This window comes from Lethenteron reissneri, chromosome 10, assembly GCF_015708825.2.
Source record: "Lethenteron reissneri isolate LAM-NWPU_2019-01 chromosome 10, ASM1570882v1, whole genome shotgun sequence".
Taxonomy (NCBI): domain Eukaryota; kingdom Metazoa; phylum Chordata; class Hyperoartia; order Petromyzontiformes; family Petromyzontidae; genus Lethenteron; species Lethenteron reissneri.
The window spans coordinates 7,769,603-7,794,052 of record NC_083788.1 but is presented as its reverse complement, the minus strand read 5'-3'; the positions used below and the strand labels follow the sequence as shown (position 1 = coordinate 7,794,052).

The following is a 24,450-nucleotide window of genomic DNA, read 5'->3' as shown; positions in this document are numbered from 1 at the left end:
TGCTTAATGGTCACCCATCAGTCTGCATAGTCGTATGGGGGAATCTGTCTTTGTGTGTGTGTGCGTTTGTTTGTATGTATGTGAAACTTACATGGCCAGCTGTGCTTTTTGGAAGTGCCTGTGTGGGGAGCATTAGTGCAGTGGTTGCGCACTGTTCTACAAACCCAGTGACCCGAGTTTGATTCCCGTTCACGACCAATAACACTCAACCGGTCCTGGACCTCTGCTAAATCGTACCTTTCGCGGTGTGTCAACATCAGCTCTGGAGTTACAAAGGCAGCCGGACGTGGTGCTGGCCACCCACTCTCTCTTGTGCCAAGTCGGCTTTCACGAGTGCTGCTCGCTATAACAGCACTTGCCCCAACAGTCTTGTGTAGGCCTCCCGTGGTGACCTTTGTCTTTGCGGGTTGTCACAGGGGAGCGGTGGAGAACTACCGCCTACTGTACCGGCCGGAGAGCGGGCCGGGCAAGCCCGTGTCCGTGCGCGTCCCCGCGGCCGCCCAGTCCATCGTGCTCAAGAAGCTACGCCCCAGCACCGAGTACCAGCTCTCCGTGTTCCCCGTGTACGCATCGGGCGAGGGGAAGCCTGCTCAGGGCAAAGGCTCCACCACTGCAGGTGAGTGAATCTGGCAGCCGAGCCACTGGGGGGCCAAGGTGGGGGGGGGGGGGATGTGGGGGGTGTTTTGTATGCGGTGGGGCACGTGCTGCGGGATCGTGTAATGTACGCGGGAAGATCTGTACCACCAGGGGTTCTTTATCTGGCAACTCACAGGGCCGGGTGTAGCCCCTTGAAGGCCCTTGGAGTGGCCCACCGAGCTGTGGCCCAGCAAGAGATGTGACTCGCGGACACGTAGAAAGATATGGATGAGTGACGTGAAAACATGAAATAGAGATAACCAGGCGATAGAGATGAGAGAGAGGAGAGAGAGAACTGTAGACAAAATATAAAGATTAGCGAGATGAAAGAGAGATAAACGAGAGAGAGAGAGATGAGAGAGCTGTAGAGCGAGATACAGATGAGAGAGATTTGACAAACATGAGAGAGATGAGAGACCAGGAGAAGAGGTTTGGCGATCACATGTAGACTCTTAGGATGTCAAGAGGCCATCTGATGTAATACAAGTCTGTACACGCGACGTACGATGTCAAGGGGTCCGCCGGTATGTGCCCGTTTTATTGCATGCTTCTTTGTGTGTTTCGTCAAAAAATATATAAAATTTTACAGACGATATTGATAACTGCTGTCAATGCCACTGACTGTGCACCGTCGGCAGTGAATGCCCTGCGACCTCCCCGGGACCTCACGCCAAGCGAGGTGACACTCACCAGCGCCCGACTCACCTGGAAGCCCCCCACAGCCCCGCAGCCCTCCAACGGGCCCCCCACTGGATACCAGCTCTCGTACCAAGCCGACGGGTCCACGGGCCCCCCCAAAAAGGCTTCTATGCCAGCCTCCGACACCACCTATGTGCTGCCGAACCTCAAGTAAGGGGCCTTCGCCATTCACAATCCGCGCTGCTTTCTCGATTGGCCCACCTTGAGTTTTATTATTTTTCCCCCAAAAAATCCTATTTACAGTACAGTGTCGCATATCTGACCATCACATACCCACCATGACCAATTTAACCACCTATGCTCAGTGCAGTGTTTAAAACTTAAAACTATATATTTGTTTTACCGGGTAAGGCCCACTGAGCTGTATAGCTCTTTTTCAGAAGAGACCTGGTCACAAATGATAGCTCAACGAATTGGTTTACCATGGAAATTTATAGCAGCCAAATACTCGAAACGCATGTTCATTCTCAATGTAGAGGCAAAAACCGGAGGACCAGGAGAAAAATATACACGACCACGGGGAGAGAGAAACATGCAAACTCCAAATATACACCAGACGTTCAGGGTCCAGATCGAACCCACGACCTCCTGTATACCAGGCAAGGCAGTTAACACCTCGCCACCGCGGTCCCCAGTTGATTCTTTTTCATGGCTAATGTCAGTGGCGAGTAACATCTGAATTGATTCATGGCCCCCACTTAACCAAACCCCCACTGTACAGCGTGGCCGCGGCCCCCCTTCTCACCTCCGCGCCCTCCATATTTTTGCTTGATTGTGATGACAACCGCTTGTGTTGCGATCGAAACGTCGTAGTTTTTGTTATTTTCTTTGAACCTATTTACATGACTTTACCGAAAAACCCAAAGAATATGAATTCCTGCAGTCACGAAAGCTTTAAGTCAAGATTGTGTAACCGTCGCTTGCTATAGATGGACATGCAGCCGACCTCTCCATATATCTGCCTATATGATAGTCTGCAGGTAGTCGGATATGCAACATTGTGCACCTTATTTAATTTCAGACGTTGCGTTGTGCTTACTCCTTGTCTTTGCCCCCATGCAGCATCTAGCGATGGTCCACTATTTCGATGCCTTATAAGTTACTTTTATCCTTACTTTTAAGATATGGAGGAAACAAATATATGCTACTAGCGGGAAGTACCCCACATTGCCCAGGCAAAAAATATATTTCAAAACTTCTCTTAAAAACCTGACATATACATACACAGATACTAAGCTATTGTGAAAGCCCGGTGGGCCGTTTGTCCATTCTCCACCAACAAAATTATAAGAGGCTTGCAGATGTCCAAAGAGTAATAGAAAGTGGGGGGGTTAATAGTTGATCAAAAAGGTTTACAAAAATTGTCGACCCCCCCACCCCTCAAAAAATATATTTACCCCCGCGTAGGTATATATACCTACACACCCTACATACAACAAAGTAGTATCTAGTGACTCTGTAGTTGTATCTACTGACTGTACAGTCGTATCTACTGAGCCAGTAGTAGCTACTGACTGTATAGTAGTATTTACTGACTGTAGTAACTACTGACCGTAGTAGTATCTTCTGGCCCTACATTAGTATCTACCGACTCTATAGTAGTAACAACTAACTCTATAGTAGTATCTACTAACTCTATAGTAGTATCCACTGACTATAGTAGTAACTACTAACTCTATAGCTGTTTCTACTGATGCTATTGGAGCATATACTGACTCTATAGCAGTAGCTACTGACCGTAATAGTATTTACTGACTGTATAGTAGTATCTACTGACTGTAGCAGTATTTACTGAGTGTAGTGGTATATACTGACTGCTCTAGTATCTACTAACTTTATAGTAGTATCTACCAACCCGATAGCAGTATCTACTATCATTACAGCAGTGCATACCGAGTGTGGTGGTACCTGCTTTAACTACAGCAGTGCATACCCACTGTGGTGTTACCTGCTATCACTACAGAAGTGCATACCGACTTTGGTGGTACCTGCTATCACTACAGCAGTGCATATCGACTGTGGTGGCACCTGCTTTCACTACAGCAGTGCATACCGACGGTGGTGGTGCCTGATAACACTACAGAAGTGCATAATGACTGTGCTGGTACCTGCTATGACTACAGCAGTGCATACTGACTGTGGTGGTTCCTGCTATGATTACAGCAGTGCCTACTGCTGTGGTGGTATCTGCTATGATTACAGCAGTGCATACTGACTGTGGTGGTACCTGCTATGACTATAGTAGCACATGCTGACTCTATAGCAGTATATATCGACTCTATAGCACAAACTACTAACCTGACAGAGTGCCGTGGTCAGGCCAAGTCCTGTGCAGAGCCCCCGGCCTCGCCTAGATTGCCCAGCCGACCAAGGTGGCACCTTGGCAGGCTGGGTGCTGGGCCGCTACCCCCCCCACCATCCCCCCGTCCGCGCTACAATAATACTATCTAAGCGCTATAATATTAGTATCTACCGACCCTATAGTAGTAAGTGTACACATTGGGGTGGAGGGGGGGCGAAGAGGACATGACACTTTGATGAATTAACCTCAGCGTTGTGTTTTTTTGTTGTTGCATTTTTAACGCGAATGAGAAACCACCCCCCCCCCCTCCACTGATGGCGTTGCGTTGCTAGGGGCAACCCCTGGGCAGCTTTAGTGCTCACAAAGTGGCGCGATTAAATAATTAAATAATAATTCCCACTACATTACTTATTTAACTACTTTAACGTTGACGGATGGGAAAACGGAATAGCGCGGCTCACCACGGGTTTACGGCGTGGTACCTGGAAAAATGTATACCCCATGGTTTGCGAGCCAAATACTTCACAAGTGTGCGTCCACAGACGGACAGACAGACAGACAAAAAATGACGTTTATAGGTAGGAAGATCTCCATGTGAAATGTGGTTCTAGCATTTTTTTAGTAATCCCACAATGATAAATGTAACTTTAAATCTGAAATATATTTGCAATTTGTTAACGTTTTGCACAGTTTTTCGTTGGCATGGATTGCTTTGTGCCAAATGGTTTTGGGCTGAAGAAAGCCACATTTTGGTTTATGTGCAGGACCGTGAGCCACATCTTTGGTTCACATCGACTCGCCTGTGAGTGTGTTGTGTCTGTGAGTCTGTGTGTAAATTTGCCTGCTTATGTTTGTGTGTGTGTGCACTTGGAGTGCGCACAACATTTTTGCTCATGGTTAACATCAGTGGCCAATATCTTAACCGGTTCTGAGCCTCTGCTAGGTCGACTCAGTCTTAAATGAGCACCTAGATTGGTGTGCAAAACATCAGCACTGTGGAGTCAAAGATGGCCGGGCATAGTTCTGACTACACCACCCCCTCTTGTGACATGGGTGCTCCCCAGCAAAACTTTCCCCAATTGCCTGTGTAGGCTACACAGGGAATCGTTGTCTTTGTGTTTACACGTATCTAAAATTCCCTTCCTCTGGCCATCCACACTGCTAAGACCTCCTGTTCAAGTCCAGGCTCAAGACTTTCCACTTCTCTTCTGCCTGTGACTGCCCCACTCTCCCTATGAAGAGTATTAGTTTGAACTTCTACCATAATGTCATCTCAATTTCCCACAGGCCTGCCACAATATTAATTTTCCTCCCTACATTAATAAAATAAAACAAGATCTTCAAACTCCCTAGATATTTTTCTCCAAACACCCCACCCGTGAATTATCATGCTATTTTGAGGACGCGGTTGTTCTGACATGTGTACGGTGCGCGTGTGTGTGTGCGTTTGTGTGGGTATGCGTGCTTTTATGTGCGCGCAGGCCAGACACGTTGTATCGCTTTGGAGTGCAAGCCGTGTACAAGACTGGCATGAGCCCAGCAACAGAGGGGACGCTCCGCACGGGCAAACCAGGGGCCACCTCACCTGGTAGCGCACACCCACGCATGCACACTACAATAACAACAACAACCACCCATCGACACTAAGTAGCGTAGATGTCACCACGACGCTTGTGCCATGCTAGGTGCACTTTGGGGCCTGTGCTGCTGAACATTGGCACCACTGACAACCTGCGTTCAGGCAGAGAAACTGTGATTCAAACTGGATGCTCAAGTGTAGTGAGTCGTTGGTCTCAGCCCCGTCAGCAATGACTGTACAATTATTTTATATATATGTAGTGACATCGGGGATGTCACTGTATGGTGGGTGATCACGTGTCCGGGGAGAGCTCTTGACAAGGATCGAGAGGGAACGAGAATGCTCGAGAAGGCGGGCGGATCCGAGGGCGGAGCGGCCCCGACCGTAGGGGGATATAAGGCGGGTCCCTGAGAGGGACCGGGGTCGCTGCATTCTACAAGCTGGAAGCTAAACACCTACAAGCAGGAAGCTCTACGTCTCAAGCTGGAAGCTCTTTGTCTTACGAGGCAACCACGTGGTCAGAGACCCGAGTGAGGGTTCGACCCTTCGTCGCAGTAACCCCTCTGGAAAGCGTAGTTAGCTGGGTGGTCACCACTCTAGACTGTATCTGGTAAAGGGGCCGAACCCCTTTGTGTTACGGTGTTGCAATAAATGCGTTGCCGCTACAAGGAACAACGTCTGCGACTCATTTGGACTCACTGAAAATATATGCGCTTAACTCAGGTATTTCAGCTCCGAGAAATACTTATTTTGGTTTAGCTATCATGCGACGAACATTACCATCAGTGGTAGCGTGGGTAGGAAAGTGTTGCCCCCCTGATGTGCAGGTCAGAGGTCACTCGAAGGGACATCAGAGGGAGCTGTGTGTTATTCGGTTCTGCGGGCCATTCTCTGCTTTAAAGAGGGGTCATAGCCCGAAATATCACCTATTCCATGTTTTCTCCTCTTTAGCGTCCACAGTGTTATTTAGGAAAGTGTCAAGTATTCACCATTTGTACTTGCGTGCTGTGCTGCCAGCGCAGTGTCACCCTATATAATCGCTAGTCACAAATAGCTCACTCTGCTCACTACAGTAATTTTGCTGTGGCTGTTCCACCTGATGACGGAAGCTTGTGTTGCCTCCGAAACGTCGTGATTTAATTTAGTTATGTTCATTTTTTTTCCAATTTTTTTATATCTACGTGACTTTACCGAAAGAACGAAAGAGTATATATCCTAATCGATTGACACGTCTCAAGCGTGACACTGAAAACGAAATCGCTCAAAAAAAAATTGTTTATATTTGTTGAATCCTACTATTTTTTAATCACAATTATTTTCGTTACAATTTTTTTTGGAAGAATGCTCATGTTATAATCCGTATCCACTGGGCCACCCCCACTGGGCTGCCCGCTCCCTCCGCCCCTCGTTCTCCTCCGCAGCGTCGTTCGAGTGTTCTTCCCCATCAGTGGCCGACATCGTCATCCTGGTGGACGGCTCGTGGAGCATCGGCCGCCTCAACTTCCGCCTCGTGCGACAGTTCCTTGAGGCCCTGGTGCAGGCCTTCAACGTGGCCTCCGACAAGACGCGCATCGGTGAGGCCACCGCGCCCATGCCCTTGCACCCCTTTGATATCAGCCATGGACGGAGGTCTGCGATATCTGCAGTAGAGGTAGTGCTATCTGCTTCTGGCCCTACTCCTCATCCCACACACACACACACCCACACCATGAACTCGTGATCTGCTGGGGGCTGGAATCAGTGGCGGCTTCTCACTAGGGACCGTAGTGGGGCCTGGCACCACGTGTAAAAAGGAAAAGCAATCCCCCCCCCCCCCCCCATACAATACTGACCTGGTCGTTATAAAGAGGGTAAACTGCATAAACCCCTCCTCCCTCCATCCCTCGTAGAAGTACAAAGCAACAATGGATTTTGGCTGCACTGGCCTCTGCTGCCCACCATGTAGCCCCACGGCCTACAACCCCTATTGCGTGTGGTGGTCACTCATCCAAGCAAGCGCTCGTCCAGGTTCAACTCTGCTTAGCTCTCATTATCTGATGAGATACGTGCATTCTTGGCGATTAGGTCGTCACAAACGTCAATAAGTAGCGCGTAAACAAAAAAACAACTGTTCGTTATATTTTGGAATGGCTGTGTCGCGAATCTGGCTCGGGAGGCATCGAAGAAGCTGGGTTTTTTTATTATCAATGCCAAAGCCCATTTTTTTCCAACCTTTGTACTTCTGCACAAAAGCAGAATTTTGGCCAGAGTTCTGTGTTGATTTATGGACCAGCAATAATTGATTCACAACCAGTCACTCGCTGACCAGCGGCCAGACCCTACTACCATGGCTACTCTTCCCTTGAACATCACCTGGTGATTAATCTGCCGTAATATTGTTGATTCCACACCGTGTTCAAACCAACGCAAGCCCGCAGGTCACAACATACTTCTTGTTCCGGTTTCTTCCGTCGCGCTGTTCCCGTTTGGAATCACCCCTGCACTTTTCTTGAATTTCTCAATTCAAGAAAAGTCAATTACTCCTGCCCTTTACAATTGTAATACTTGCAGTGCTCTTTGTTGCTGGTCGCCTGGCATATCGAAGCCAATGGGGCGTTCTCCTTGGCACACCGTGATAAAAAAAATCCCAAGTAGAAAGAATTCAGTTGCGAAATAGGGCACGATTCAAAAGCGGTTACATTTGTAATGACCGAGCAAAAGCATCCAATGTCCCACTGAAATCCGACTGCAAGGGAACGGCTTTAGAAAAAAATAGGGAATTGGCATATGAGAATCAACGTGTGTGTGTGCTCGTTGTTACTGGAGAGCGATAGTGTAGTGGTTAGCGTGCTTGCACTATGAATCCGGTGACCCAAGTTTGATTCCCGCTCACAGCCACCAACACAGGTGACAATTATATGGACCGGTCCTGGGCCTCCCCTAGGTTAACTCAACCTCAAATGAGTACCTGGTGCGCTGTGTAAACATCGGTACTTGGGAGACACAGGCGGTCGGGCATGATGTTGGCCAGCCACCCCCTTGTATACCGTGCTGGCCTTCATAGGTGCTACTAACAGCACTTGCCCCAACAGTCTGTTAAAGGCTATACGGGGGATCTTTGTATTTGTTTATGTGCACTGGAGGTTGCAAAGTGCACTTAGCTCGGCACAAGCCTCGTGGGGACATCACTGCCGCTAAGTTGCGAGCAGCTGTTGTTGATGTTTCTGTTGATGTTGCCACTGCCGCTGATGCGGGCCCTGTTGATGTTTCTGTTGTCGCCGCTGTTAATGTGACTTCTGCTGCTTTTGTTATTGATGTCTAATGTCGTTTTTGCTGATGCTGTCAGGTCTCGTGCAGTACAGTGGGGACCCCCGTACCGAGTGGGACCTCAACACGTACAGCACCAAGGAAGAGGTTTTGGAGGCAGCCAGGAACCTGCCATACAAAGGGGGCAACACCCTCACAGGTATCCCTCGTCAATGTACTCTTACCAGCACGAGCACAGGCCTTAAACCCTAAGTCGCCATCATTATCATCATTCATAACTTTCTGTCTGTTGTGTCTTGACTTTCCAGAGCAACCCCGGTCTCACTCCTTAATCAGACCAGAGGTAGTGAAGCTTCAACATGAACGGGCGCTTTACTGAATGACTTCAGGAAGTGGCCCCGAACCCCAGGGACCGCGGTCCTCTATAGCTCCTAGCGAAGCTTGACATAACGTTAGGGACCGCAGACAATTACATCCAAACAACGAAACATAACACTGTCCACTGCTGGATGGACGTGTCCTCACACTGTTGCCATCGCACGTGCCTTGAGTATTAACGTTGAGCTCCTGAGGTTGCTTCCATTTGGCTCTGTGAGACTGGGCATTTACAATGCACCCAATATCTATAATGGGAGCTTTACTCATCATCCCTCATCATCATCATCGCCATCATCGGTCCATGATCTACGCATTGCTGAATGAAGGCCCCCGCACGCCATCGCTATCCTACATGGTGTCGTGATGCCACGATCCGCCTCGCTCCTGCGCACACGAGCCGACCTCATCGCTCCGTCTCCGCAGCGCTACTCGTCCGCTCACGTGTGTTCTCTGCTTCGGCGTCCGTTCCGTCACCAGTCTCTTCCATCAGCCATCATCCCTTTCTGGCCATAGTGTTGTCCTTGCCCAAGCCCAACTTTATTTCCCTTGCAAGCAATACGGCAATGTCCCCGATGTCTGTTTGTTCCCTGATCCATGTGCTCCTCTTTCTGTCTCTCGATGTAATTCCAAGGGTGAATCTCCATTTTGGACACTTTTCACCGTGTGTTCCATTTTATTAGTCAACGCCGCCCTTGGTTCTGATCCATGCCACAGTGATTTATGTGCACAGATTGACAACTTTCTTCTGCAGGTCCAATGGTATGGTGAAAAAATCATGTTTTTCCAATTGCATTCCATCCCGCTCGCAATTTACCTCCTCGCTTTAGAAAATCTGTACCGTCACGGGACACCCATGAAGTCGAGCCTAATAGCTTTTTAGGCCCTTCCTGTTGAATTAAAGAAATTCTTATCTCTATATATATAAATTTAGTCCTGATCTGCATTTAATAACTGCCCATGGACATCTGCACACTGTGATGTGTTTCCGGCGTTAGTGTCTCCACCAAATAACTTCCGTTTGTGCGGCGAACTGACAGCGAGAGAAATGAAACCATGGTAGGAACAGAGCATGAGAGGAGGAGGAAAAAAAACTCCAAATCAATGCCTTGATGTGGGTTTGAGCCGGTGGCACAATAAAAAAAGAGATTATGCTTTAAATAAATTTCGCAAATACCACATGGAACATAATTCTTCAACCTGACAGGAGTTGGTGAAAAACATATTTTGTCCGTAAAGAATTTATCCATCACTGCTGTGTGAGGTGACTCATTTGTTGACCTGATGGGGGCTGTTAGTTCAAACAATGTCTATGAATTCTTGTAATTATTATGTATTATTTTATTTTAAAAGTTTTTGAGCTAAATATAATTTGTGATGGACAACTGATGCCAAATACGTTGAGGTGATTATTCAGGAATGTGCTCATAGTTGTGCGTGTGTGTGTGCCTTGTCCGAAGGCCAAACTGGCTCAAATATCAAAACCACAGTCACTCTCACCCTGTCTTCTTTTGTGGTCTACTCTTTTTTTATTCATTTTTACTACCACCCCCCATTTTTTATCCAACTTTATATAATTTTATTTTACTTTATATAATTTCCAAACCCCGTTGCCAACACGGAGAAACGTTACCGCTATTTAATGGCTAATGCCGTGATAATCACAATTTCTCTCATGACACGGCCAATTGGGCCTTATTTTAACCCCAGTAGTATCGGTGTGGAGCTGGCCCTTTCAGAAACCTCTTTATCCTATTGACGCAATTGTGCTTTTGCATTATAATCTCCCACAGGAAGTGCCCACTGCCATCCGTCATGTTTATGCATTCATGTATCTGTTTTTAAAACTAGCTCGCTAAAACTACAAGGGGATTTAACCATCGCTATAAATGTAGTGCCAAACAACAGCTAATAATGTCAAGTTGGACTTGCTGGAAAAATTAAACTGTCAGTACTAATATATTTTTTTTATATGGATGTTTCAAATGTTTACCGTGTGTAACAGGTCATGGTGCGGCCCTACTACAAAGATATCTTTGGCCGCGATTGGCGATTGGGCCTCCACTAGACTCGGGGGATTATTTAAGAGCGCCTCTGAAGGATATTTTGGTCTACTCTTCCATGCTGATTAGACGTCTTTGAAGATGTTAACCATGTGTATATATTTGTTTATATAGGCATGGAGCTGTGGCCGCAGAGGTTATTGCACTCTGCTATGTTCTCAGTGACCTGAGTTTAAACTATTTTAACTAAACAATTTTTATTTTATTTTACTAGATAATGCCCACTGAACAATATAGCTCTTTTTCAGAAGTGATCTGGCCACAAATGATAGTCCGATGAAATAGCTTATCATGTGGAAATTTACAGCAGCCACATACTTTATATGTATGTTTCTAAATGTGGAGGGAAAAACCGGAGAAAAATTCACGTAGCCACGAGGAGATCTTGCAAACCCCAAATATACAGCCTTCAGGGTCGGGATCGAACCCACGACCTTCTGTATACAAGGCGAGGTAGTTAACACCTCGCCACCGCGGTGCCCAGTTGATTTTTTTTTATGGCTAATGTCAGTGGCGAGTAACATCTTAATTGATTCATGGCCTCCACTTAACCAAACCCCCACTGTACAGCGTGGCGAAGTTTGGTCAAACAATACCCATCACCCACACGCCACTGGGAGACCTTCATTCAGCAGTGGATTGTACATCCGTTTATTCCAGTATATGTGTGTGTGTATATATATAAATGGAGGGTTCCACAAAACATGAGGAATTATTTGATGGCTAAGAACAATATTACACTTGTCTCTTTTTCAGTCAGGAAACCCCCAGTCCCAGGACACCTTTTCAAGAGTTTCACTCGGAATGTTTCCCTAGTTTGTTATGTACTGTATTCTTGCCTGCGGGAGGGGCGAACCAGAGCGGCCCTAAGAAAAGTAAAACAACACTCAAACTTCCCACAGATGGGTTAGAAACCTTATTTCTGTTCTGCCCCCCCCCCCACCTAATGGCCACCACACTGTTGCCTTAACATGATGTGGGTGTATCGCAGCAATATTGCTAGCTTAGTGTGCATGCGGTGAAACTGGACCAGGGCCCATGGGCCGAAGGGGCCCAGGCAGGTGCTAAGATATGAGGAGGAGTGGAGGGGAAATTGGCCCAGGGGGCTACTCCCATTTCATTGCTTGCACCAGGGCCCATGCTAACCGCCTTTCGCCACTGGTACATCACAACACACACGCACAAACGATGGCCCTATCACTGAGTTGTCCACCAACCCTACGTTCAAGTCAAACGTTTTTTTGCATGTGTGATTCTCAACACATCAGTAAGACAGAAAAAGGTCTCTTGATTTAAAGCTAGTGGACTCAATATGTCAGTGTGCGACAGTACTCCTATGCCGGCACTTCTCAGGTCATCAAACATGGATACCGGCACTTTGGTTTCCCCACTCCCGCCCCCAACTCCCTCTGTGCAGGGCTGGCGCTGCTGCACGTGCTGGAGCAGAGCTTCGGCATGGAGCGGGGGGCACGTTCCTCGCTGCCCAAGATCGGGATCCTGGTGACGGACGGGAAATCGCAGGACGAGGTGCAGGAACCCGCTCGCCAGATGCGCGACCGCGGCATCGAACTCTTCGCCATCGGTGGGTGCCCCCGTCACTGGCACGCAGCCACGCAGGGACATGCAGACACAGCAGCGGTACACGGCAACTCAACACGATTGTCAAAAACTCTGCACTCAATTTGACATATATGTGTATGTGTGTACAAATGGGCAACGTCTAGGGCAATGCCCCTCCTTCATTTTCAGAAAGAGGGAGAAACCTGAGCGATTGAGTGGAGAATAGTTGCAGTCCAGGTGTATAGTGCAATCTCCAACTATTATTCACTGAAACATCATCCTGTTATGCACATATTTGTGGCTTTGCCTTTAAGGGCAGCGTTATTAATGAGTGTGTTTAGTTCTTCATATCTGCGCTGCAGTTTCACAATGTAAAATTACTTTAATTTGTTTCATCGTGATTCTGCTGTGTCCAGTAACCTGGTAGCAAATGAATGACATAAACAAATCAAATTAACTTGGCAGATTAATGCAGTCATAATAATGCATACAAAAGGACAACAATTTTTATCTTACCAGGTAAGGCACACTGAGCTATACAGCTCTTCTTAAGAAGCGACCTGGCCACAAATGATAGCTCAACGAAGTGGCTCATCATGTGGAAATCTATAGCAGCCAAATGCTCTGAACGCATGTTGATTCTAAATGTGGAGGGAAAAACCGGAGGACCCGGAGACTAATCCACACGACCACAGAGAGTTCAAGTTCATTTTCAAGTTCATTTATTAGGCTTAGCCCTGTGAGCCATTCAGCTCTTGAATCGGGTGCAACCGCAACAAACAGAAAACAAAAACATGAACAAGAAAACATCTTAAAGTGACTATGTGCAAACAGAAAATCCAAGAAAAGACAGCAAAATATTGCAGAAAAAGCACCGTACACCAACACTGTGTGCAAAAATCCCAGTGGATGCAAAAGAGAGAGAGACATAAAACTAAAAATATACAGGGGCATCAGGCGTCGGGGTCGAACTCACGACCACATGTATACCAGGCGAGGTAGTTAACATCTCAACCTGCGCGGCGATGTTGACGGAGGCGGCGTTGCCCATTATTGTCGGGCACGTGTGGCGGTGACGGCGCGCAGGCATCAAGAACGCAGACGAGAGCGAGCTGCAGCTGATCGCGTCACCCCCGCACGCCGACCACATGTACATCGTCGCCGACTTCAACGTGCTGGACTCCATCATCGAGGGCCTCACCCGCACGCTCTGCAACCGCGTTGAAGCACAGTTCATCCTCATCAACGGTAACCGTGGTGGGGGGGAGGGGGGGGTGAGGTGGCAATGGCTGCCACGGCAGTGTTTGTTGTAATGGTGGTGCCGGTGGGACTGATTGTGGTGGTTGTTCTGCACTACAAACCCGGCGACTCTGATACGGTTGATGACTACACAACCAGTGTCTTCGAGGAATGTCAAAGCCAGCGAGTGTGATGTTTGGGTCTCAAATGAGGCATTTATTCTGAACGTCCACGTTGCTCCACTCTGTTCGCCAGCGTTCTTCTGGGTCTGCGCGAGATTCTACGATGGTGACGGCGTGATCCCAGAAGGGGCGTCAGTCAGCAGCAAGGAACTTTGTTGAGGTCACGTTTGATGGGTAGGGTCGTTGTCATTGGCACAAAATGCGTGATGGCGGAATTTTTCGTCAGCATATGGAGCCAGGCGATCGGCGTCAGTTTCAGTATTTTTGTTATGATGCACATCGTATTATTCAACCAACAGTGCATCGAGCAGTCTTGTGCACGAGCTCCCTGGGCCAGGCTAGAGCGCATTGACTCTGTCACTGAGTGGATCAGTGAGGGGGTGTTTTCGGTTTTGCTAATGACAGTCGGTGACATCTTGTTTGCTCTGCACTTCAGAGGGATACACTTTAGAGACTGGTGAGAGCATGTACTTGGACCCAGTGGCTGGAGCGTTTTGCACACTGAGCTATGACCTCTATTTAATGACTTGCTATCGCCCCGTCGGCGGCGTGTGATATCTGGATGTGTCCCGGACATGATATCTCTGCTCCACTATCCGTCGCTGAACATTGTGATGAAGTATAATCAAACAACCCCGCCCCATGACTGACATGGTGTTAGGAAGACCATCCAGAAGTGGATTACAAAAAGGGGTTTTATTATTATTATTCAGAGATCATTGAAACCAGAGCTCCATTTTTTTTTCAAGGGAGAACTGGCTCCTAAATAAACACATCTTCCCACAAACGGATTCCAGAGTGGAAACAAAATTCAAAACATGAAAATGCAAAAAAACAGGAACAACGCAATTAACGAGGAAATACAGAATTTAGAGAACATCATCCAAGAATTTTCAAAACAGTGCCACATGATGACTAAAAACAAAGTACAGACTCAAACACAATACATTTAAAAACACAGTTAACAAAAATAATCGTTGTTTTGATCCCTTTATCAATCCACTGCTGGCTGAAGGTATCTTACATGCAGTGTCGGTCCTGGGGGTCGTTTGACCATACTTCACCACGCTTGTAAAGTGCGTGTCGGTGAAACAAGGGGGGAGGGGTGGCCCAATACAGATTTAAATATCACTTGCCACTGATACCAGCCTTGGCCAGGAATAAAACTCATTACATATTGTGTTCACTACTCTGCGGCACTGCTCAACTGAATGCAATATTTCCTTTTACAATACAAATTTAAGAAAATATATAATATTGATCTCAGCAGCAGTAGGGATGCTGCCCGTGGTGCAAAGGTTCGCACATTGGACTTCAAGAGGTCACCAATTCCATTCGACTTCCCGGCGTGGCATTTAAAATAATGGGGCAAGTTTCTTAAATTCCCCCCGCCGCCATCCCTTTTACCTCTGCCCACCCGACAGTGGAAATGTGTGCACCACGATCGATCGGCAAGTCGTGTGTGGCCAGGAAGACTGTGGGTATTCCCCACCTCTTGCGAGAGGAAGAGGAAGCCAAAATACCCCACCCTCCCCTTCCCCCCCGAGCAGTGGTTCTCAAAGTGCGGTCCTCGGACCAGCATCAGTGGTCCACGACCCTCCTCTAGGTGGTCCGCAGGGCTGTGGTGCTATTGCAGGTTGATCCAGACAACAATGACAATGTTTCCGTAATAGAGTTTTTTAGATTAGATCTTGTAAATATAAATGTGTCGTTAACCCCGCCGCCACCCGACACAGCCAATTAGTAAGGTTTGTCACGTAAACCCACAACATCTACAATTCGAGTAATGACAATGTTTGTTATTCCTTTTGTTTCGGACATCAATTAATATTTTACTTGTGATTTTTATTTCAAAATTAAAGGTTGGTAAACTGCCCTGATTAAACTACCCTAACCCTAAGATCTAAATGCCCCCCTCCTCGTCCCCCACCTTAATTTTTTTTTATTCTGATAAAATTTATAATTTTATATTCCTTGAATTTAGAGAGAGAAGTGAATACATTTTGTCACCAGGAGTGGAGCTGGGGGGGGGGGGGCTGAGTGGTCCAAAGGGCTACAAAAAGTTTGAGAAACAACTGCCCGAGAGGGGCTCTCCCTGGAGCACTCGCGCAGACTTTTCCGACCAGCAGTGGCGTAAACACGAAGTTGCAAGCAGGGCGCCTCCGCCATTCTTACGAATGAAACAAAATTGAAAAGATGTCTATGTTGCTGTCAATAGAGGAGCCCACCTCTGCGCCGCGCCTCTCTCCTCGGGCCCTCGTCACGTCGGACCCGACGCACGGCTCATTCCGCGTGGCGTGGAAACACCCGGATGGCGGCGCCGCCCCCCTGCGCTACCGTCTGGAGTACGTGCCCAAGAAGGGAGGCGACCCGGAACAGGTACTCGCACACAGCAAAGATGAAGATCCCCCCCCGTGTAACCTTAACAGACGGTTGGGGCAAGCGCTGTTAGCGCGAACGAGGGGGTGGGTGTAGCCGGCACCACGCCCGGCAGCCTTTGTCTCCCCAGCGGCAATGTTTACTACACACCACACCAGGTACTCATTTGAGGCTGAGTCGACCCGAAAACGCACCGTAGAACTAAACAGCCAGCACGGCTGCGAAAACCTGTGCAGCAGGATAACCAGGCATTGGTGTAATTTTTTCACACTCTGCAACAAATACCACCTGTAACAATACAAAAGGAATAATATTACTTTTGGACACGTGCACACTCAGCGTTCGCCATGCACAATAATTAATGACTTCCCAACGCTGGATGCATTGGTAGCACGCGAGAGAGAAGCTTTTGGTTCTGCGGGAATTTTCCATCATCATACTCCGCAACACGAGCATGAATGTAGGCGCCTGCCTTGTCGTGGACCGTGCAGAGATTTGCACGCTCACCGATTTTGGCAATTGCCGTTGCGCTTGTTGGCCGAGCACGCATTCGCTCGATCGCAAGTGGCTCGCATGTAATCGATGATGCGTGCACGGCAATTGTGCGTGGCGATCGTGAGCGGCGATCGTGAGTTACGATTGTGAGTGGCGATCGTGTGTGGAGATCGTGAGCGCTGATCGTGCTCGACGATTGTGAGTGGTGATCATGAGTGGTGATTGTGAACAGCGATTATGAGTGGTGATCGTGAGCGCTATGATGCAACCCTGATAATCGTCGCGTGCGTCATCAAATGCCCCTTTTCCATTGGCAAAACAAGCCACGCTGGTGCCAGTGCCGAGCCAGCTCGAGGCACAGCTCAGGAGGTGTAAATTATAATTTTTCCACTGCACAATCCGAGCCGTATTACTGACATCGCGTGACGCTCACGCGCACGCACACACGTTGCAGCGCCCCAATGATCTGCTGGATGCCATTTTTTATTCATGTTATTCAGGTGTCATGACATCACACACACACATTGCACTCGTGACTAGTCCCATCCCCAGCCCAGCTTGGCTCCGTAGCATGGCTTAGTTCCGGCGGGTCAGTGGGAAACCACCTGTACCGCACCAGCCCCGTGCTGGCGCATTTTGGATGGGTTTAAGTTCGCCGTGCGGTTCCCGACAAGCAAGGCAACCCGGCTTCTCTAGCCGCTTCCGAACGCGCGCGCGCGCCCATGTGCGCAGACATGTGCGTGCAAACACCCCCTGCTTCATCATATTCAAGGCCAGGGCTGCCGAGGAATGGCATCGTGAGAGCGTGCCATCCTTGGGGAGAGGACGTTCCATGCGCTGTCCCGTGGCCATGAATAATGTCTGGCGTGGTTCGAAAAAGCAGCTCCATGTGTACCGTTGTCGTGCGGGTTAAAAAAAAAACTTTATAACTCAAATCTTGACTTAAAGCTTTCGTGACTGCAGGAATTAATATTCTTTCGGTCTTTCGGTGAAGTCACGTAGATAGGTTCAAAGAAAACCTATCTACGTGACTTTACCGAAAGGCCCAAAGAATACGTTTCTAACTCACTCTGTAAATTAAAACATACACACACACGAAAAAAAAAACATAATTACCGAGGATGAAATATAAGGTGTGTGTTTGTAAATTATATCTGTGCAGCCTCATGCAGTGGAATTTTGTAAAGGCATTTAGTGAAGGAAATGAGGGAGGCTGATTCAGCGGGAGAGGGGATGGAGACTGAACTAACAGCTAATCTAAGCACAAATATGCACAAACACCAACATACATGCTTATGAACACACACACGTATATAAAAACGAAGATGCTCATTCACATGAAGGGTGCCCCCTTTAGACTGGATGGACTGTTGGAGGAAATCGCTGTCAACGAGAAACAAATGGAGGTGAGGTCAGGGACAAAATCTCCGAGTCAATGCCGTCTCCTCCAGGTTCTGTCGTTAATCCCCCCCCTCCCGATAGGCTCTCGGCCTACATGGTAGGCTTAGTCCAGAACAGGTTTGGCTCGGTTCAGGTTCAAATACAGGCAGTCGCCAACTTATGAACGCACTTCCAAACGAGTTTCCATAAGATGTCTATTTTAACCAATCGACTTGCGAACTGAACTGCGGAACTATTCAGTTCGGCAAATGTGCAAATGTACAATATTTCTTATTATTCATGAGTTTAACAGTGCTTTCCCTTTTTTCTTGAACCGCAACTTATTTTATAACACTGACCGTACGTTAATTTAAATACAGTACATTATTGTGCTCCAACTTATGAACCGTTCGACTTATATGAACGGGTTTCAGGAACGGAACCCGTTCGTAAGTCGGTGACTTATCGTACTGGTTGCCTGGAGTGTACACAGCCAGGCACGGAACATGATGTACTGGGATGTAACTCACCATTACTGGGGTGTCGCGCTGGCGAGATGTTAACTACCTCGCCTGGTATACAGGAGGTCGTGGATTCGATCCCGACCCTGATGCCTGCTGTATAATTTAAGTTTGCATCTTCTCTTTCCCTGTGGTCGTGTGGCTTTTTCTCCGAGTCCGTTTTGTTCCCTCCACATTTAGAAACATACATTTTGAGTATTTTGCTACTGATATAAATTTCCACATAACCCACTTCCTTGGGCTATAATTTGCGACCAGGTAGCTTCTGAAAAATATCGACATAGCTCAGTGGGCCTTACTTGGTAAAATAAAAATTGTTAGTAATTACGACGTGATAAGCACCACCTCCATGTCTACGTCCTTGCCCTGGCCTTCTGCCGCACATACCCGTGCATGCACACAAACACGCACATACAGACAACACAAGTAAACACAGACACGCATGCTCTGGGACCGATCAGCTCCTGTTTGGCACAGTTCATCGTCCAACGCACATTTGAAAAAATCGGTGCATGCGTTTTTTTTCCCACTCCCATCAATAATAATAAATATGATTTTTTCTGCCGCAATTGTGCGAGACAGAGGGGTGTGGAATGTTGCTCGATAGTGGAGAACACGCCGTGCTGCCGCGTCTGACCATAAAAAGCCCTGTTTTGGAATTGTCTCGTTGGCTTGCCTTGGACAAAGAGCAATGGGCTAGAAAAGGGCGGCAGTGGAGACAGACGCAAACGCAACCCTAGAACACCTTTATTTCGTGATATATATTTTTGTATCATGGTTGCCGAGTCGAGGTACGTAGCCTCATGATGCCAGGCAGTCAGCAATTAAACAGCACTTTTCAAGTTACAATAGATAAATGAGTTCATATGTTTCTTGAATTGAGCAAGGCTATAAAACGATTGAAGGGAATCCCAAAGTCGAGGAGTGTGCAGAAAAGAGTGTTCTCATCTGCAACTACCAGTCCAACTGGTAGTTCGACTTCTCAAATTTGGATGAGGTATTTACAGCAATCTAACTGCTACGACGCAATGGTTAGCGGCGCACAGGACATGCAATGGGGTTGTTGCCAGTTAGATTCGATCTCCCAGGTGTGGCAGTTGAAACAACGGCATGAGTTTCTTACAATCCTCCCTCCTCACCACCTGTGTCTACCCAGCAGTGGTGTAACAGGCTTCACACGGCAGTTAGCCAAATCTGCAGGTTGCGTGCGGTGAGAAAATGTGTGGGTACTCCCAGCTCTGGCCAGCTTGGAAGAGTTGGCCAAATACCCTCCAGAGGGACTCTCATTACCACCCTAGTGGAGGACCTTCCACCAGTAGCGGCCTATACAAGTGTAGTGTGGTAAAATACGCGGTGCGCACTGTTGGCCGAGGGCAACCGAGGGCAGGCAGGTGCGCGTGTGCAACGTGAGGTTGCACGAGCAAACCTCCACCTCATTAAGGGGAGAATCGGGTGCAGACGGGGTCGGCCCGGGGTTACACGCTGACACCGGAGGTGTTGCAACAGAGAGACATGCGATAAGGGGTGATTGATGGCCTGACAGACGCCAGCCTGTCTGGCCCTAAAGAGACACAAGGGAGGAGCTGGATAATTGGGAGGAGGATATAAGGAGGCGCGTGAGAGCGGAGCGGGAGTTCGAGTTGCTGGGACCAAGGAGAAGACATCTCGCCGCTGCCACTCAAGCCAGGGACGGACCTCAAGCCTCGCGAGTCGCCGAGCGGGTGACGGTTGCTCCCCCCGCCCGGATCGGACGAGTGAGTGGGTCTGAGGGAACGTAGGCGAGGGCAGCGGCGCAGAGTGAGGGAAGCTGTGTGCAAGCCTCTGTGTGAGCGCTGCTGTGTGCGAGCCTCTGTGTGAGCGCTGCTGTGTGCGAGCTCTGTGTGAGCACTACTGTGTGCGAGCTCTGTGTGAGTGCTGCTGTGTGCGAGCTCTGTGTGAGTGCTGCTGTGTGCGAGCCTCTGTGTGAGCGCTGCTGTGTGCGAGCTCTGTGTGAGCGCTGCTGTGTGCGAGCTCTGTGTGAGCGCTGCTGTGTGCGAGCTCTGTGTGAGCGCTGCTGTGTGCGAGCTCTGTGTGAGCGCTGCTGTGTGCGAGCTCTGTGTGAGCGCTGCTGTGTGCAAGCCTCTGTGTGAGCGCTGCTGTATGCGAGCTCTGTGTGAGCGCTGCTGTGTGCGAGCTCTGTGTGAGCACTGCTATATGCGAGCTCTGTGTGAGCGCTGCTGTGTGCGAGCTCTGTGTGAGCGCTGCTGTGTGCGAGCTCTGTGTGAGTGCTGCTGTGTGCGAGCTCTGTGTGAGCGCTGCTGTGTGCGAGCTCTGTGTGAGCGCTGCTGTGTGCGAGCTCTGTGTGAGCGCTGCTGTGTGCGAGCTCTGTGTGAGCGCTGCTGTGTGCGAGCTCTGTGTGAGCGCTGCTGTGTGCGAGCTCTGTGTGAGCGCTGCTGTGTGCGAGCTCTGTGTGAGCGCTGCTGTGTGCGAGCTCTGTGTGAGCGCTGCTGTGTGCGAGCTCTGTGTGAGCGCTGCTGTGTGCGAGCTCTGTGTGAGCGCTGCTGTGTGCGAGCTCTGTGTGAGCGCTGCTATGTGCGAGCTCTGTGTGAGCGCTGCTGTGTGCGAACTCTGTGTGAGCGCTGCTGTGTGCGAACTCTGTGTGAGCGCTGCTGTGTGCGAGCTCTGTGTGAGCGCTGCTGTGTGCGAGCTCTGTGTGAGCGCTGCTGAGTGCGGAGCCTCGAGTGCGGAGCTGCTGAGAGGAAGAGCTGCCGCAGGCAGGTTTGTGAGGTGTGAAGTAGATAAGGGAAGTTAGTCAACAAAAGTGACCATATAGACAGAGATAGGAGTGCCTACAACTGGTGCAAGAATAGAATAATAAAGTGTAAGCAGGTGTTCTGTAATAACGTGTCCGACTGAGTGATTTTCCAAGACACTATGCATGCAATTTCAGGGCGCCACCTTTACCTGCTTATGAACAAAAACTAGATACAATCGAACAGATTCCACCTTGGAAGAATTGGCCAAAAACCCTCTCGAGGGGCTCGCTAGAGCTCCCTCTAAATGGAGGCTCTGACAGGAGCATTGGCGGCATGAGCAATTTATTCACAGGGCTGGACCTTTACCTTTTAGCTGAGAATTATTATTTCATTCATACCAGCGCTGAAAGTGAAACGAGTTAAAATGGAACCTGAACAAATTACAAATGAAATTATAACCAGCGCTTTCATAAATCTGCAAAGAAAAAAAAAACATCGAGTCAAACATTTCCTGCGCTGAAATTAAAACGGGCAACAAAAAAGTCACCGCCTTTATTTATTTTTCAATCACGGCTTGCTCAGCTCTAAGCCCAAAGGCTCAGGGGCGCCAAGTGGCCTCGCAACAAAGCAGCACCGTTGAAAGTGTAATTTGGAATGGTTAATGTGCGTTTCTTGAATCGAGCAAGGCTACGTACGAGAACTCGGCAAATGGATGACGATGGGAGGCAAATTTCAATGTGAGAAACAAAAACAGGTTAGCAACTGAAACAAAACCACAACAACTTGTTCGAGTTAGTCGTGACTTTTGACACAAATTTCCCCTTGAGCGGGAGAAAACCAGATCTTTTATCCGCCGCAACGTTGCGCCGGACCGGGTAGCGACGCTTTAGGGCGCCGTGTCAGTCTCTCATTGCACTCTGCATAAAGAAAGCTTCCTTTTGAGAGACTACAAGCAAGCTCCCCCACGAGCATCGCCCCTGCCCCCCCCCACCATACGTTGAAAATGAACGCATACTGTTACTATAAAGTCTGTAAACCCTCGCCTTTCTCCCCCTCCCCCCGAGGAACGCCTTTGGCATTCTCTTGATGTGTCGAGAGTGTTATGGTTTTATTTGGAAGGGAATGGACTCATTTCGTCAGTAGGAAAGACTGTTCCTTGTTTTTTTTTAAATGGGGAGGAGGGACGGGGGGGATTGAGTTGAGGGACTTGTCCTGTGTCAAATAGCCGTGCCTCAGGAGTATTCATTTCCATCACGCAGTCTCTGCCAGCTCTGTGAGTTTTGCCACCTGTAGGCCGAGATGCAGTGATGTTGCGTGTGTCTGATAGAGCTGTGATGATTCACTGCCTTCCCCCGCCTCCCTCCCCCCTCCACCGAACACTGGCGATTCGGTGAATAGCCAACATTCAAGAATCGGTCATTTTTTTGGGCATTCTGGTGAACATCACGTCCACGAGTCGCGTGATTCCCATTACATACACACACATAGGAAATGCTGCCCCCGTATTGAGTTGAGGGGTAAATAAATTGCAGCCTTGTGTTTTTTGTCGCGGTGCACGCACCCAAATGCCCGAAAATTCCCAGAAAACAAACAGTGCTATTGAAGGTGTAAGAGATAAAGGTCGACATGTTTCTTGAATTGAGCAATAATATTACAATAATTTATGACGAAAACAACGATGGAAGGGAAATCAGTCGTCAAACAGGCGGTCTATAACTTTGTCCTTTCAGTTACAGCCTTTTGTCAATCAGCTGTTTAATGAAGCCCTCCCCATGCCCTGTCAGTCGTGCGGTTTATTTGACCATACTTCACCGTATTGGACAATATTGAATGGTAAAGGGGTACCCAGGAACCGATTTAGATGTTACTCACCACTGATTTTATCCGTGGTTGGGAATCAAATGCAGGTCCCGGCAAACCTGAATTCAACACCCAGCCATCAGTGGCGAGTGGTATCTGAACCGGTCACAGCCTCCAACCCACAATTACCAGTCATCCACCTGACGTGTCCAACATGGTATGGGGGAAGATCTTCATCCAACGGCGTATTGACAGGGAACTGTCAACTAAAAAGACAAAGTTAAACAGACCCAGAGCTGTTGGCGGAAAATCAGGAGGCGCAAACGCAAAGGAGAGCCAAGAGGCTCCTCGGGCGGCTTTAAGGCCACGAACCCAAGCGGGTGAGGTCAGGTTGCTCCGGTGTGAGGTTGAGCGGCCTGGGTGAGAGACAGGAGCCTTACGGACGTGGCTCGTGATATAGGCTTAGAGGTTTTGGTAGAACGCAGGATTTGGTACTTGGCAACCGCGGATGAGGCCGAATTAAGCTTAAGGGGGGTACCTGGGGCCATTAGAGTGTTGGGAGCCCCCCACCCCCCCCTCTTTGTCTATTTACTTCCATTCCATGGGCTGTTCTACCACCACCCTCTCACTCGCACCCTTCGCTTGCACTGCTGCCCGCTCGAGGTCATTTAAGGGGGGCGGACCTTCCGTGGCCTTTCTGGACAACTCTCCTTCCCGATATAAGGAAGCCACTGGAGCTCTGCACTTTTCAAACATCTATTTTATTTCCAACTACTATTTGGGTTTCGTTTGTTTTGTCCTATCCCCGCACCTCTGATGAGCTACGCACGGTGCGAAAGACGTTCAACATACATACACCCATGCCCAATTCCACCTTGGTAATTTAATTTATCGTATTTAAATGTGATGTGTGAATTATAAAGCTAAATCGAACTTAAAGCGAGCTAAACAATTTTAATTTCTGCCCATAACTAGTAGTAATGCGCAGCATAGTGACTTAAATTGCCAATAGGATTTCCTCTCATGCTACAGTGTTACATTTAATGGTTAACACGCTGGACTGGCAATCCAGAGGTCACCGTTTGATTTGATCTCCTGGCGCAGCAGTTGAAAATATTGGGAAAGTTTCTGAAATGCTCCCCACCTCTCTCCACCCAGCAGCATCGCCAAGTGAGCAGGTTGTATGTAGTCGAATAACGTGTGGGTATGTGCACCTCTTCTGAGATGTCTCGGTAAAGTAGCATATTTGGCCAAAATAC

The 24,450-nt window shown here is 48.4% G+C and overlaps 1 protein-coding gene across 1 annotated transcript in view; it reads left to right on the top strand.

The window, feature by feature from the left end:
• Nucleotides 1–24,450, top strand: part of LOC133340919 (collagen alpha-1(XII) chain-like) — a 130,677-nt gene that overhangs the window by 46,758 nt on the left and 59,469 nt on the right. The window contains exons 15-22 of the mRNA XM_061549414.1: nt 417–616; nt 1,275–1,485; nt 5,119–5,225; nt 6,638–6,790; nt 8,542–8,661; nt 12,318–12,482; nt 13,547–13,708; nt 16,100–16,260. Coding sequence (XP_061405398.1) covers nt 417–616; nt 1,275–1,485; nt 5,119–5,225; nt 6,638–6,790; nt 8,542–8,661; nt 12,318–12,482; nt 13,547–13,708; nt 16,100–16,260 — 1,279 coding nt within the window. The remainder of the gene's footprint in view (nt 1–416; nt 617–1,274; nt 1,486–5,118; nt 5,226–6,637; nt 6,791–8,541; nt 8,662–12,317; nt 12,483–13,546; nt 13,709–16,099; nt 16,261–24,450) is intronic.